A 13,535-nucleotide genomic window follows, 5' to 3' on the forward strand; every position below is an offset into this window, starting at 1 on the left:
CTTATGATAAACATATAATGTAATCTTTCTGATAAATAAAGGCAGACTTCTAAACGAAGTTTCATTATTTATACGGGTCCCGTAAACTTAAGACATTATGAACTTAAAGCAAATTAAAAGCAACATGAAATAGATTTTACCGTGATTAATAAGAGTAATATAATTCTTTGGATAAATGTGAGTCGAACTCGCACTCGGAGAGTTCCGTACCTCAAAAATTAAAGTGTATGTTTATTACGTTTCAAGCATAAATATAGGATGTTCGCAAAAAAAGTCTATGAATTCATGTAATAGAGCCCTGTGACATATAGACAGACAGATGAGAAAGAAAGGCTTAGCAAAAGGGTATCAGTCTCTCTACGGAATCCTAAAAACGTGCATCCTATGCAGAGCCGGGCGCGGTTTCTCCTACGTAATGACACGTAATGATCCCTAATTAAAATGGGAAATGGACATACCTCCACACTCTTGTACCGGTCGGTTTCCTCCATCCTCGTCTCGATGTACGGAACATGCAGCGAAAGATACGCCACTAAGCACCATAATATTATCTGGGGGCAAAGAAATTATAAATTAACTCAGTAGTCAATGTACACAATTATCGTAGAAAAAGGAAGGTATGTCAGTTGTCTTAGTTTCCCACTTCTGTGCCTGTGCACATCTCCTCCTCCTCCTCACTGTCTCCTCTGAAAGCGATATACGGTGTACTACGGCCTAACCGTAGTACACCGCGTTGGCCAAGCGCGGATTGGATTCACACACTTTTAAGGTTTTTCTTGGACACCTCTCAGGCATGTAGTTTTCACGATGATTTTTTAGCGTTAAAACAAATTAATTTTTAATTTTCATTACGCCTTAAAATAAAATGCACGTGCCTGGGCTCCGAAACCCTGGACCCCGTGTGTGAAAGCCCGAATGTTCGACGAATTTAAATTATTTTAATTAATTTGTGTTATTTTCATGATGTGTTATTTTTATAATGATGAGATATCATTTCTAATATAGTCAATGGCTGATACCCTTGTATGTATAATTTAAAAAAAAGAACAAAAAGAACGCTCTTGACGTTTCAGTTGTATATTGCACGGGAATAATAAAAGTTGTAAATTGGATCATGATATAGTTTTATTCTTTCAGTTGCAGCATTAGATTATCGCTGCTGCTTCTTAAAACATGAACGGTCAAAACCTTGTAGGCATCTCAACTCATCCCAACTTCCGCGAGATCGTTCAGCGCTGTTTAGCTACTTGCCGCAGGACGCCGCCGCCAATTATCCAATATTGGACTTCCTTTCTTCACGGACAGCGAACGTGGTATTTTAAGTTTTATCTCCGTTTTAGTCCATTTTGTAATGAAGGAGTCGAAAATACTAGCGACGTGGCGGAGTTATCGCGATACCGATTTGAGATTCAAAGGGCTCCATGTCCGACCCTCAACCCAGCAAGTATCGGAATGATACATTTTGATTTTCGTTTTTAGTATATATTTGTTTGTTATATAGTATATATAATCGTCGTGTTTGTCCATGGCACCCACGACACCGTGTGTCATCCCTATGCACAGTGCAGAAAATTCAATTTTCGTTCGTCGCCTTAAAAATCGTCCTTTTAAATATTCCATTCAATCCAATATAATTGACTGTGCTGTGGCATTGACATTTTAGTCAAATAGTAAAAGGATATTACAGTAATCAGCGAGGATACATATCTCTAATAAAATTATAAATAGAGTCAAGATTAAATTATTACGATACCCCTGGTCTGGCTCAAGTTCTTACGCTCAATTATTATTCTTTTTTAAAATAGGAGCATGCAGTTCACCTGATTGGTAAGTGACTACTGCCGCCCATGGACATTTATAATTAACCCTAGATAGGATTAGATATTCCTACCTAAGCTCGACTACATATGCGCCGATACCCCTGAGGACTAAGCTGGAATGCCTCGGATAAGTATGTCTCCATTACCACACCCTTCAAACCAGAACACAGTAGCGCTTAACACTGCTGTTTTCTTACAGGCCGCTAAGCCCTGTACTATAATTAGCAAGTAAGGTCAAGATCAAACACAAAAATTTGAACTTGAGACCGCACGAGGTGTAGACAATTTGGCAACAATCGTACATAGCACAGGTGTGACGTAGCTCGCTAGTTTATAAAGATAATGTACACGGCGCCTGAAAAGTATTAACGTATAGTAAATGAGAGAACATTTTTGCCGCGTACGTTCATTTTTGCCGCGTACGTGCAAAATGTGGAATGAACTTCCTCCTGAGGTATTCCCTCAGGACTATGACATGGGGCTCTTCAAGAGGGGTGTAAAAAGAGCTCTCCTTCAAAGCCGGCGATGCATTGGCGACTCCTCTGGTGTTGCAAATGTCCATAGGCGACGGTGACTGCTTTCCATCAGGCAACCCGTCTGCCTTATCGTTAGGTTACATATAAAAAAAAAAAAAAAAAAATCTAATATTTTACTCAACTGTTACGTCGACAAATAAATTTTAGTTTAGTACATATTTCTGAAGTCTGCGCTCATATTGGACACGCTGTTTACGCCGTTATCCAACGAAATATATTGAGCGCCGACTTCAGAACTATGTACTAAAACAAAACTTCTTTGACTTATTTTTTTTAACATATAAATCGTCGTTGGATCCGCCTAAATTATGGGAGAAACATACGGGCAGACTGGCTATATTTTTAAGATCTATATAACTAATGTAGCACAAGAATCTGTCCTGCATTAGATGTCTATTATTTGGCAAGGAACATTTCGCACTCGATGAACAAGAAAACAGTTCTGTCCATGCTGCCAAGTGAGTATTTCTAAAAATATATACATATTTTCAATATATTATAATATTTGAGAAAGGTTTAAGATAAGGTAGAGAACACAGGCTTGTTTGTACAATAAAGGTCTGTGGTAGAAAATGAGATTTGGAAGTATAAGTTAGGATGAGATGTTTTTATAGATTGTAGTAGCAAATCCGCTCCCAGTCTGTAATCATCCAAAATATATTGAAAACTTGAGATCGACTACAAATTACTTCTGACAATTCAGTGAAAATGACAATGCATACCTTACTACACCACTAAAATCAGAACACAGCAATCTTTAACACTTCAGTTGTAAAGTAGAATAGTGGAGCACCTGTGTTTGAACTACCAAAATTTTCATAATAATGTACTTCTAATTTATATAAAACTGCAACTGCAAAAGCAGTGATAGCCTAGTGGTTAAGAAACTCGGCCTCTCGATCGAGGGGTCCGAGGTTCAAATCCCAGGCACGCACCTCTGATTTTTCAAAGTTATGTGCGTATTAGAAATTAATTATCACTTGCTAAACGGTGAAGGAAAACATCGTGAGGAAACCTGCATACCTGAGAGATTTATAAAAAAAAAGAAATATCTCAAAGGTATGTGAAGTCTACCAATACGCACTTGGCCAGCGCGGTAGACTATGGCCTAATCCATGCTGAGAGGAGACCCGTGCCAGCAGTGGAACAATAATGGGTTGTTGGTGAATTTATATACACGTCTGGAAATCATAAGCTATGGATATTAGTACCCACTTAGGTACCTAGCGTTTTTTATTGTTATGACGAAGCGATATTATCACCGGAACACACGACGGGCTGTCCCCAGGCTATCTGCTGATAGTGATGCGAATAACATAGGATATTACAGCAAATATTGGCTGATAGCTTATCGGTTATTGCTTTGACACTGAGTATCGCGTATTTTATGGAGATTGCGAAGATAAACATATGTACAGACGACCGAGATTAATGTTATCCATAGTTTGAAGGTGGTAGAACCCTTTGTGGTTCGATTCTGGCGGCGGCACCGCCACACCTATTTCTGCCTAATAACAGCAGTGTTAGGCGCTACTGTGTTCCGGTTTGAAGGGTGTGGTAAGGGAGACAGACCTTTCCGAGGCGTTCCAGCTTAGTCCTCAGGGGCAGCAGCGCATCTGTGGCCGACCGCAGGTAGGAATATCTAATCCTATATGGGGTTGATTACAGATGTCCATGGGCGGCAGTAGCTTACCACTTACCATCAGGTGGACTGCATGCTCGTCTGCTACTCCTATATTATAAAAAAAAAGTTAATACCTACTTCCTTTGGGAAATAAGATCTTTTTTTTATGAAAATGTAGTAGAAAATGATCATCCAGTCGACCTGACGGTAAGTCGGTAGTGACGCCCGTGAACATCTGATCAGCCCCAGATAGCAGTAGAGGGCGTTACGATGATCAGACGCCTGGGATAAATAATGTTTCCCTTACTACAACTTTCAAAGCGGAACACAGCAGCGCTTAACACCTGTTAATTAAGCAGAAGTGTGACAATGGTGCCTCCAGAGTCGAATCACAAAGGTCTATAACCTTCAATATACAGACAAACCTAAAAAAAATCAAGTCATGTGCAATTTATCTTAAACAAAGAAGTAGTTCACAAGTTTTTATATTATTTTTTATTACATTTTAATTTAATGTTTTGTTTTAAGTTATTCTCTAAGTTACACTCATCTGTTTATGGAAAAATAACCTGATTCATCACTCGATCACACGATTTTCAAATATAACTAGTGCTCGTAGAATCTGTATGACGTGTGCTAACCGCAGGCCAGTCTCTAACTGGTACATAACTATTAACAATTCTCAGAATTTAAAATACAATTTATTAATAACGTTTAGTGGTACCGCCCGCCGTACCAAACAAGGGTTATTTAATTTTGTGCAGAATCCGAACATTTAGGATGTCTGTATGGTACAAATATAGATAAGTAAAGATTACTCACTCCTAACAAGAAAATGTACCCAGTTTTGAGAATTGAAATAGTTGCGTAAAAAAGTTTTGCCACGTCTCCGTGCTAAAATGTCCCTAAAATATTTGAAATAATTATTTATTTATCATGTAAATTACGCAGTATTAGTTATTAATTCGTAAATTTTCTCTAAAAATGTTTTTATTTGTCAAGAATTAAAAAAAGAACTTACTAATAAGCCGTTTGTGCCTTCATTCAATTTCAAGGCGGTGAAGTATCTCTACTTATCTATGGGTACAAAATAGTGTATTCATATTTTGCAAAATTATTTCTTTGTGCACAAGTCCCATAGAAATTGATTCATCGCGTTACAAGAAAAACCTGTACAAAGAAAGGAAAAAAACAGTATTGTTTTTGATTTACTAAAATAAAGTTAGCATATAACTTTATTAAACATTTTATGTTTGAATCTCTATAAAGCATCATAGGTTTTCAAATAAATTGGAAAATTATAGACTAAGGCAAAGTTTAAGGCACGTTAATTGTGGATCATTCGACCATCGTGCATAATGCTGCATAGTAAATCTAATGTATCAAATAAAATTAAGGGTCGGCATGATAAGTACCTACGTATGTTCGCGATAGTGCGAAAGCCTATATTCAAACTGGCCAGAGCAATTCCGCTTTACTATTAAGATAGGTTCTATGCCTAAATATAAAATCTAATAAGAACTTAAATAACTTGAAACGTAAATTCTAATAATACAAAAATATACCTACATAACGCCGAAATTTTAGAGGCTTTTGCTACAATTCATCTTTATAAATTACAATGAACGGAACGGGACAGAGCAAAAAACAAGTCATGCAATAAGAAATACGCAAAACAAGTCACCGCGAATAAAACAGAAACCTAGCCCTCTTTTTAATTTATATTATTTATTAAAATTTAAATCAATACTTATATTATTTTTCTGTTACAGACTAAACTGACATAACATTTGCTATTTACGACGTTGAAACAGATAACGGCCAGATTGGTGCAAACAGACCGCAGCCTTGCCTGCTATTTGAGCACAGATAAGAAATAAGTCTGTGGCTTATTTTGTTCTATTTATAAAACAACTGACTACTAACAAGTGTGAAAAAAATACAATTAGTCCTGCATTTGCAAATCTTTATTCAATAAAAAATAATTAAACATTTTTCTTTGTACATAGGCGTATGGTCTACGGTGCCTATACGAATTATTTAAAAATCGGTTACATACATATTCATACTACATTGAATCAAGATATATATCAAAATTAGCATGATTTATATTTCATAAAACAATATGGAAGCTAAAATATCCGAAGAAAACACAAACAAACTGTTTAATAAACCATGACCGTATGGTCTGCGGTGCCTATATACTTTGTACTATGTACTTTGGTAAATGATTTAAGAAGTAAAATCGGATAAATATTGTTAAAATATCAAAATAATATGGAACAAAATCCAGAGTTTATTTAAATTATTATAGATAACTCTGAAATTGATGTATCCGGAGAAAAAACAATTACATATTATGTTTATTTATGAATGTTTTCCATAATGGTTGATCTCGCCTTTTGTTCTTTCTATTCATCACTTATAACCATGACATTTTCAGATCAATGTCGTCTCTTTTCGGATCTCGAAATAATGAAATTTATTTTATGGTTCAGTCGTCATAATTTCGTGTAAAATTGGTCAATTTAAGACACGCCTGGTTTTTAGACTTTTATGGAATATGTAAAAAAATCTTGCGCATCAAAAATGTAGTAACATAATTTTCTATATACATAAGGCCTACAGGTGTTTACGTAAGGCATCGTACGATTATATGGTTACTTTAACATTACTTGTGCCTTAATGCTGACTGTGGGCATTAATTAACTATAAGTCATATGGTTTAGAACCAGTCCGTGCGGAAATTGCAGGGACACCATTTCCTCAGCTGTCTCTATACCAGGTATACACGCTCTTTTACGGCTTACAGTCAATATAAAAATACTCGTGCCTCTAAAAATAACACCGTCATTCTTGAATCTTAGATATTAGCACAACACTATTGCTCTATTTCTATAGCACTCTTTGCGAAAGTCATTGACATTCTAAGACTTTAATTTGTGCCAATGACAACCACATTTCCTCTTCGGAAATATTCGGACAGAACAAAAAGAGCTGGCCGGTCTACCTAGAGATCTGACAGATTGATTTTCCGGCATTATTATTTAATGCTACCAATGCTGTTGACGTGATTATTATGTACCATTCGACCCAATTTCAAAATTAAGCAATTTTTGGCGAAGTAAATGTTGCGTGATTTTTCTAAATGTTTTTAATATCTTTCTAGACTTGGTTCAGATGTACCTCTTTATCCTTACCTATAATAAAATATTTTTTTGAATATTTTATCACCACGGTATTCTGTCACACGCTAATAAGGAATCTGTATAGGGCACTGTATAAGACTGTATAGGGCATTATAGTGATTTAAAATCCCATTACTAATACTTTAATATGTTGTTATGATGGCCCATTAGCATGCCACTCTAGCTTCTATTTTTATAACTCATATGAATTTCGGTAACGTACTTAAGTATATACGGAATCTTTCATAATCAGTTAAATCAACCGTAAAAAACTAATTAGTTACAAGAACCAATTCTAACAAAGCACGTTCTATTGTTTTCGTATAAGTACTCTTTATTATTTAAATGCAAATTTGCTTATACACAAAACATAAACGATATGTTTTATGTCTGTCCGTATATTGGTGTATTTACCTAGTTGTATTCGTATTTGATTTTTTTTTATTTCAAATATTCATGCAGTGCGTACCATGTTCAATTCCAAAAGATCACAAACCCTTCAAACGTACAAACTACTTTAAACTTAAATGACCATAGGCAACCTTAATTACCATAAGATTGTCCACACGCATTAACTGTGTAAACACACTGTGTACAGTAAACACACTGTGTACGTGTGTGTACTGTACACAGAACATAAAAGTGTACACGTCAAAGAACAATCGAGGGTTGGTCCGCGGCAAACAGTGGCCTGAATAGGTAATAACTTTACCACGGAGGGGGCACTTTAGTACCGAGTGGCATTTGCCACTCCCTGTGTGCACATCAAGTGAATACTATGACGAAAGTTGTTTTGCGACTACTTTTCTTGACAAGTAGCTATTTCTTGAACGTTATGTGTTTTATTTACCTTAATCTTGTCTATGTACTTATGAAAAGTAACAAATAGGAGCGCATTTTACTTATTAAGTGTTCACTTTCACTTTTCGCGATTGGAAATCCTATCTTAGGCCTATCTTAGCAATTTATAAAGTCATTGAGTTGAATGAACACATAGGCCAGTAGGTCTTTAACGTGATTCAAATTACCTAACTTTCTCTTTTTAACTAACAAAAACGCCAATCGTTTCAGCTGTAACCTCATTTGATTCGTGGTTTAGAACACGTCCTTATAATAACTAATAGAATAATAGATACTATTTCTTGATCAAATTTCCATTTTTTTATTCCTGCGCAAAATACAACTCAAACGTCAAGAGCCGTTCTTTTTTATGCTAACTCATACAATCGTACCTGCCAGTAATTATATAAACAAGATCTTAATATTATAAAAATTACACGTCATGAAAATAATACAAAATAATAAAATAAAATAATACTAATATAATAATAAAATAATTTGTATAGATTTCTAACATAACATACTTAATATATGTACGTATTGTCTATGCTCAAGGTCCAAATTATGTTTTGTCCATGTCAAAGAACAATAGCAGTCAGAAATAAACAGTGGCCCGAATAGGCATTAATTTATCACAGCGGGGGCCGTTACCACGATCGAATGAGCTATTTGCAGCTCGCCCTGTTTGCTCAATTTGTACCAAATGATATTCTTTTCTTCAGTACATTTTTTCTCCTTAATTTACTGTAGAAAATTGTACATTACTAATGAAAAATATCTATTGAAAAAACATATGTTTATATTCTACCATTTTTAATAATACTAATGCAATAACTAAATCCACAGTATGCTAATCAGTGGTATAACTAATTTTAAAGTGAATCACTGAAAACTGATGAATGGGTTGCACTGATTTCAACAAGTTTCCCAGTTTTCGAAAATTACATTTTTCTAAATACACATATTTATGTTGTGTTACTCTTAAAACTGAAATTATTTACAAAAGTAACGCTACTCCGATAAATTGACACAAAATACATCCAATACATAATCATTATGTTTCTTAAAATATAATTGGTAAGTATTACTACTGTGTTTTAACTTACTACTTACTACTGTGTTTTGTTGTGTTTGTGTTTTACTGTGTTTTTGTGTGTGTTACTGTGTTTTAAGGAAAACTTAACAAAACTATTACGTGTCTCTTAAAAGATGCGTTCATTACGTTTATAAGGAAACTTCCATGTACCGATTAATCCAATAATACTTAGAAATATGAAATTGACATATTAATGTGTTCCACTCGCACGTATGCCAGTTGAATAAAAATATACTCACGTTAGTCGACCGGCCTATGACGTAGTGACTCACTGGCTTATACTCGAATTAAATTATAAAAATGCTCATAGGCTAAGCTCATATTTAAGCTTTTTTATGGTACAAAAAATGTGTCGTGGATTTGTACAAAGACGGATACTTTGATTTATTGTAACAACTTTCTCCGTGGAGAAGAAGGTGAAAAAAAACACAAAGTATAGTCAAGTGAAACAAAAATATAACGCATTAAATTTTTAGATACATATACGGGTAAAAGCAGTTTTTATTAATTGTAATTTGCTTCCTCTTTTATACTAGGTATATCATAGACCTTCAATTGGTTTAAAAATATACTTCCCATTACGTTTATTTCAACCGATTACAATCATGTATCTAACTCATTTAATCTAAACACAATACCACACCACTTCATTACAAACTTTTTGCGTGGTCGCTAAACAAAAGAATGCATGAATATGAACAAACTGTAGTTTTGTGGTACTAAATAATAGTCTACACATTGTAACATTGTTACAATGTACTGTAACAATAAAACACACGTAAATGACTTACATCTTCTTATCTCTACTTACAGTTGTAATGCCCATTACATGTGTAAAAAATAATATCACCAAAATATACGTCCATACACAAATATACGACATAAGTAATATCTACACGAGAAAAGGTTAGTACGGCCATATCGCTTTATTGCTCGACTTGGCGGGGGCACTCCTGTGCCCCCTGATAAAGGTTATTCTCAATTTTTATACAGTAGGCTAGTAGCACAATTTAATGTATTCAAAATCATAATTCATTCCAATAGGCAATTAATTAGATGGGCAGGAGGGTAGACATTAGCATTTTTCAAGAAGTTTCATACCTTATTATTTTTTTAAACACTACAGTTATTAAAGGCATGGCCCGCTTCACTAAATGATATATCCGAAGTAGTAGTAACATTTCATTACTAAGTTTTTGCTGAATAACTTCCCTATTTAACATAGCAATAACTGTGTATCTTCAAAAACAATCTTCAAAAGTTTCAATCTTTAGTTTGTACGATAAATACAATGATTCTGACCGCCTCAAATATGTAATTCACTTATGGGCCGAAAAGTTTCAAATAATTACGGATTGGACAGAAATGCAAATGAGACACGAAAGGATTAGGACAGGTTTTTGTTCGGTCGAGCCGACACAGTTATTCACGCGTGTTTATTATTAAAAAAAAGGTAATATCATTACTTATTAACACTTTAATAACCGTAACTGAAACTATCCGAAACTATCGTATAATCCGAAATAATTCTATATCCGTAACTCAGCTTAAATGTCTACTTTACGATACCGCGTGTATATTTCCAGATTGACCAACTTACTGTTTGTCTTTAATAAATTAGACTTACGAAGCGCGCCGCAATTAATTAAATAAAGCCCAGAGGGAAGTGGCTCAATCGAATTACATTTGACCGTCGCGATGACGGGTTAATTCGATTGAACGGAGACGAGGCGCCAAGTCGATTCATTTCTTATTAAGTAAACTTATAAGAATGCGAATGTGAGTTTGTTTGTTTGTTTGCTACTCTTTCACAATTTAACTATATAACCGATTGTCATTAATTTGCACACGTTGTCAGGGGTTTAGGAAAGAACATAGGGTACTTTTTATCCCGAAAAAAAACGTACGCAAGGGATAGATAAAAACTCAGACAGTGAGTGAAGCCCTGGGTACAAACTAGTCATTTTATAACTGAAAATTAAACTTAGTGCTGCTGGTCACCGGAACCTTTGTTGTTTGACTCCGGAGACACCCGGCCACATCTAGTTCTGCCTGATAACCATGGGCGCTGTTGGGCTCCGGTTTGAAGGGTGTGTGGTACGGGAGACATACTTCTCCGAAGCCTTCCAACTTAGTCCTTAAGTGTAGCAACGCTCCTTCAACATGGGTTTCCCGTCCTCTACAGATGATCAGTCCCAGATGAACTGATGACCTGCGGAGTCTGTCCTACGAATGTGGCCAGCACGTTGCCACTTCACCTTGCTAATTTTGAGAGCAATGTTTATAAATATTGTCTGTTTATAAATCGTTTTAATAATACAATACTAGTTAAACATGATTACAGGAAAAATGATTTCCAAGTATTCTCGTAACCATATAATTCTATTCATTATATCTATGCCCAATGTGTTACTTATATGTAAAAGCGAAATAATATATTCAAACGCGATTTAATTACGTATTTAAATAAACGTGTATATGGTTGATATGGATAGTTGACAATGTATAGTGGATATGATAACTTCTGCATTTATCTAAGGGCTCACACACACTAGTATTTTTTTAGGGTAGACTTTTTTTTGCCGCCCATGGACATATGTAATCAACCCCAGATAGGATAACATATACCTACCTGAGGCCACAGATGCCCCGCTACCCCTGAGGACTAAGCTGGAACGCTTCGGAAAAGTATGTCTCCCTTCCTACACCCTTCAAACCAAAACACAGCAGGACTTAACGCTGCTGTTATAAGGCAAAAATAGGTGTGGCGGTGGTGCCGCCGGAGTCGAACCACATAGGGTTCTACTACCTTCTAGTTACGTTACACTGATTTAGCCTCGGTAGACACTTCTCACTAAACACCCCAGAGAACTAAGTTAGAGAAAGCATTGTTAGTGACTCAATTACCATGCTCATCAAACCAAAACGTAGCAATTAACACTGCTGTTATAACTCAAACAAGTGTGACAATATTGTCTTCGTTGTCAAACCATGTAGGGTTGCCATCTTTATACTTCATACTCAAAATTAAGAGAATATTACATTATTATATCGGTGGACGTGAGTATTACAAGGAAAACTACACAATTGATAGCTTATGTTTAAAGAAAAGTCCTCTTGCTCTGAGGAGACTCGTGCCCAGCGGTGACACAGTAACGGCTGACGATGACAATATTTATTTCAATATATTGCACATACGAGTACATTACCTACACATGACAGTTCCTTATCTTAAGGCATATTTACTTAAAAACAGACCAGAGAACAAAAAATCATTCCCGCAATGTAGGTACTTTTAACATGCAACAAACATGATAAGGTGATGACGATGTTTGCACACTCTGATTGGCGTTACAACAGTTTATATTTATCTGCTGCTCCATTAATGTATTAAGTTAATTAGCATAGCAATAACGAACCTATTATGGAAGATTTTCTTCTATTAATAACCCCTCGTGTAGCTTAATGTCTGGTCTTCTGGTATTTTGCATAACCGAGCTGTTTGCATCGGATTTAAATGCATTTGCATATGCATGGAAATATGTGACATTGCGTACATAAATAACAATTTTATAGGTAATTTTAGGGTACCGTATATCTGCAAGAACCTTTGTAGTATGTAGTTCTTGTCGCTTCGTCCGTCCATCTATTACAATTATTACAATCTACTTTCTTCGAATCTTCTTCGGGTATAAGACGTTGAAATTTAGTATAAGTTATGTTATAGTATAAGTGTTCAGAATGAGGTGTATTAATAACAAGTGTATAACCAAAATAAAATAATTCTAAATTTAAAAATAATCGTGGAAGTAATTAGGTAATACAAATAAATGTAAAGCTACACTGAGATTGCAGGAAAACCTCATCGAAAATCCCAATATTTAAACCACGTAAAATATCACAGTAGGTACGGAAACCATTTTACAAAATTCCGCCAGCTACATTTTCATGTCATACTAACAAAATAGTATTGTAAAAGTACAAGTTGACCAAGTCTAACATTATTTGAATGCTTGGTATTTGTAAAATCAACTGCAAATTGCAACATTATATGAATGCTTGGCTAAAAGCTACTTCAAATACCTTTGTTCGTATATACTCTATGGTCTTATTGTGAATTCTGTCACGTAGCAAAATACCAAGCATAGCTCTCCAGTTTCCATAGCACGAACCGTAGGAACTTTGTTACTAACAATATACTTAACATTGTATAAACACCGAAACATAATTGTAGCAGAAAATAGTTATAATCAACATTGGATTCTACGAGTTTCGAACTGATTCATAAGAGTTTCTACATCGTTTCTTGCAGGCGAGGTTCCAAGGGGGGTTGGTTACCGAGGTCATGACGATCCCAAAATCCGCCGAGTCCGACCCGCACTTGGTCAGTTTTTCTTTTCGTGGGGATAGATTTCTCTGCATACATTTATC

At 35.3% G+C, this 13,535-nt stretch overlaps 1 protein-coding gene across 1 annotated transcript in view; it reads right to left on the reverse strand.

Moving 5' to 3' along the window:
- Nucleotides 1–13,535, reverse strand: part of hfw (leucine-rich repeat domain-containing protein hfw) — a 34,145-nt gene that overhangs the window by 10,662 nt on the left and 9,948 nt on the right. Inside the window, exon 2 of the mRNA XM_073093548.1 lies at nt 459–551. Within this exon, the coding sequence (XP_072949649.1) occupies nt 459–551 (93 nt within the window). The remainder of the gene's footprint in view (nt 1–458; nt 552–13,535) is intronic.

Source organism: Epargyreus clarus, unplaced genomic scaffold (assembly GCF_041222505.1).
Source record: "Epargyreus clarus isolate Ecla_fem2 unplaced genomic scaffold, WU_Ecla_fem_2.2 ptg000004l, whole genome shotgun sequence".
NCBI classification, from domain to species: Eukaryota; Metazoa; Arthropoda; class Insecta; order Lepidoptera; family Hesperiidae; genus Epargyreus; species Epargyreus clarus.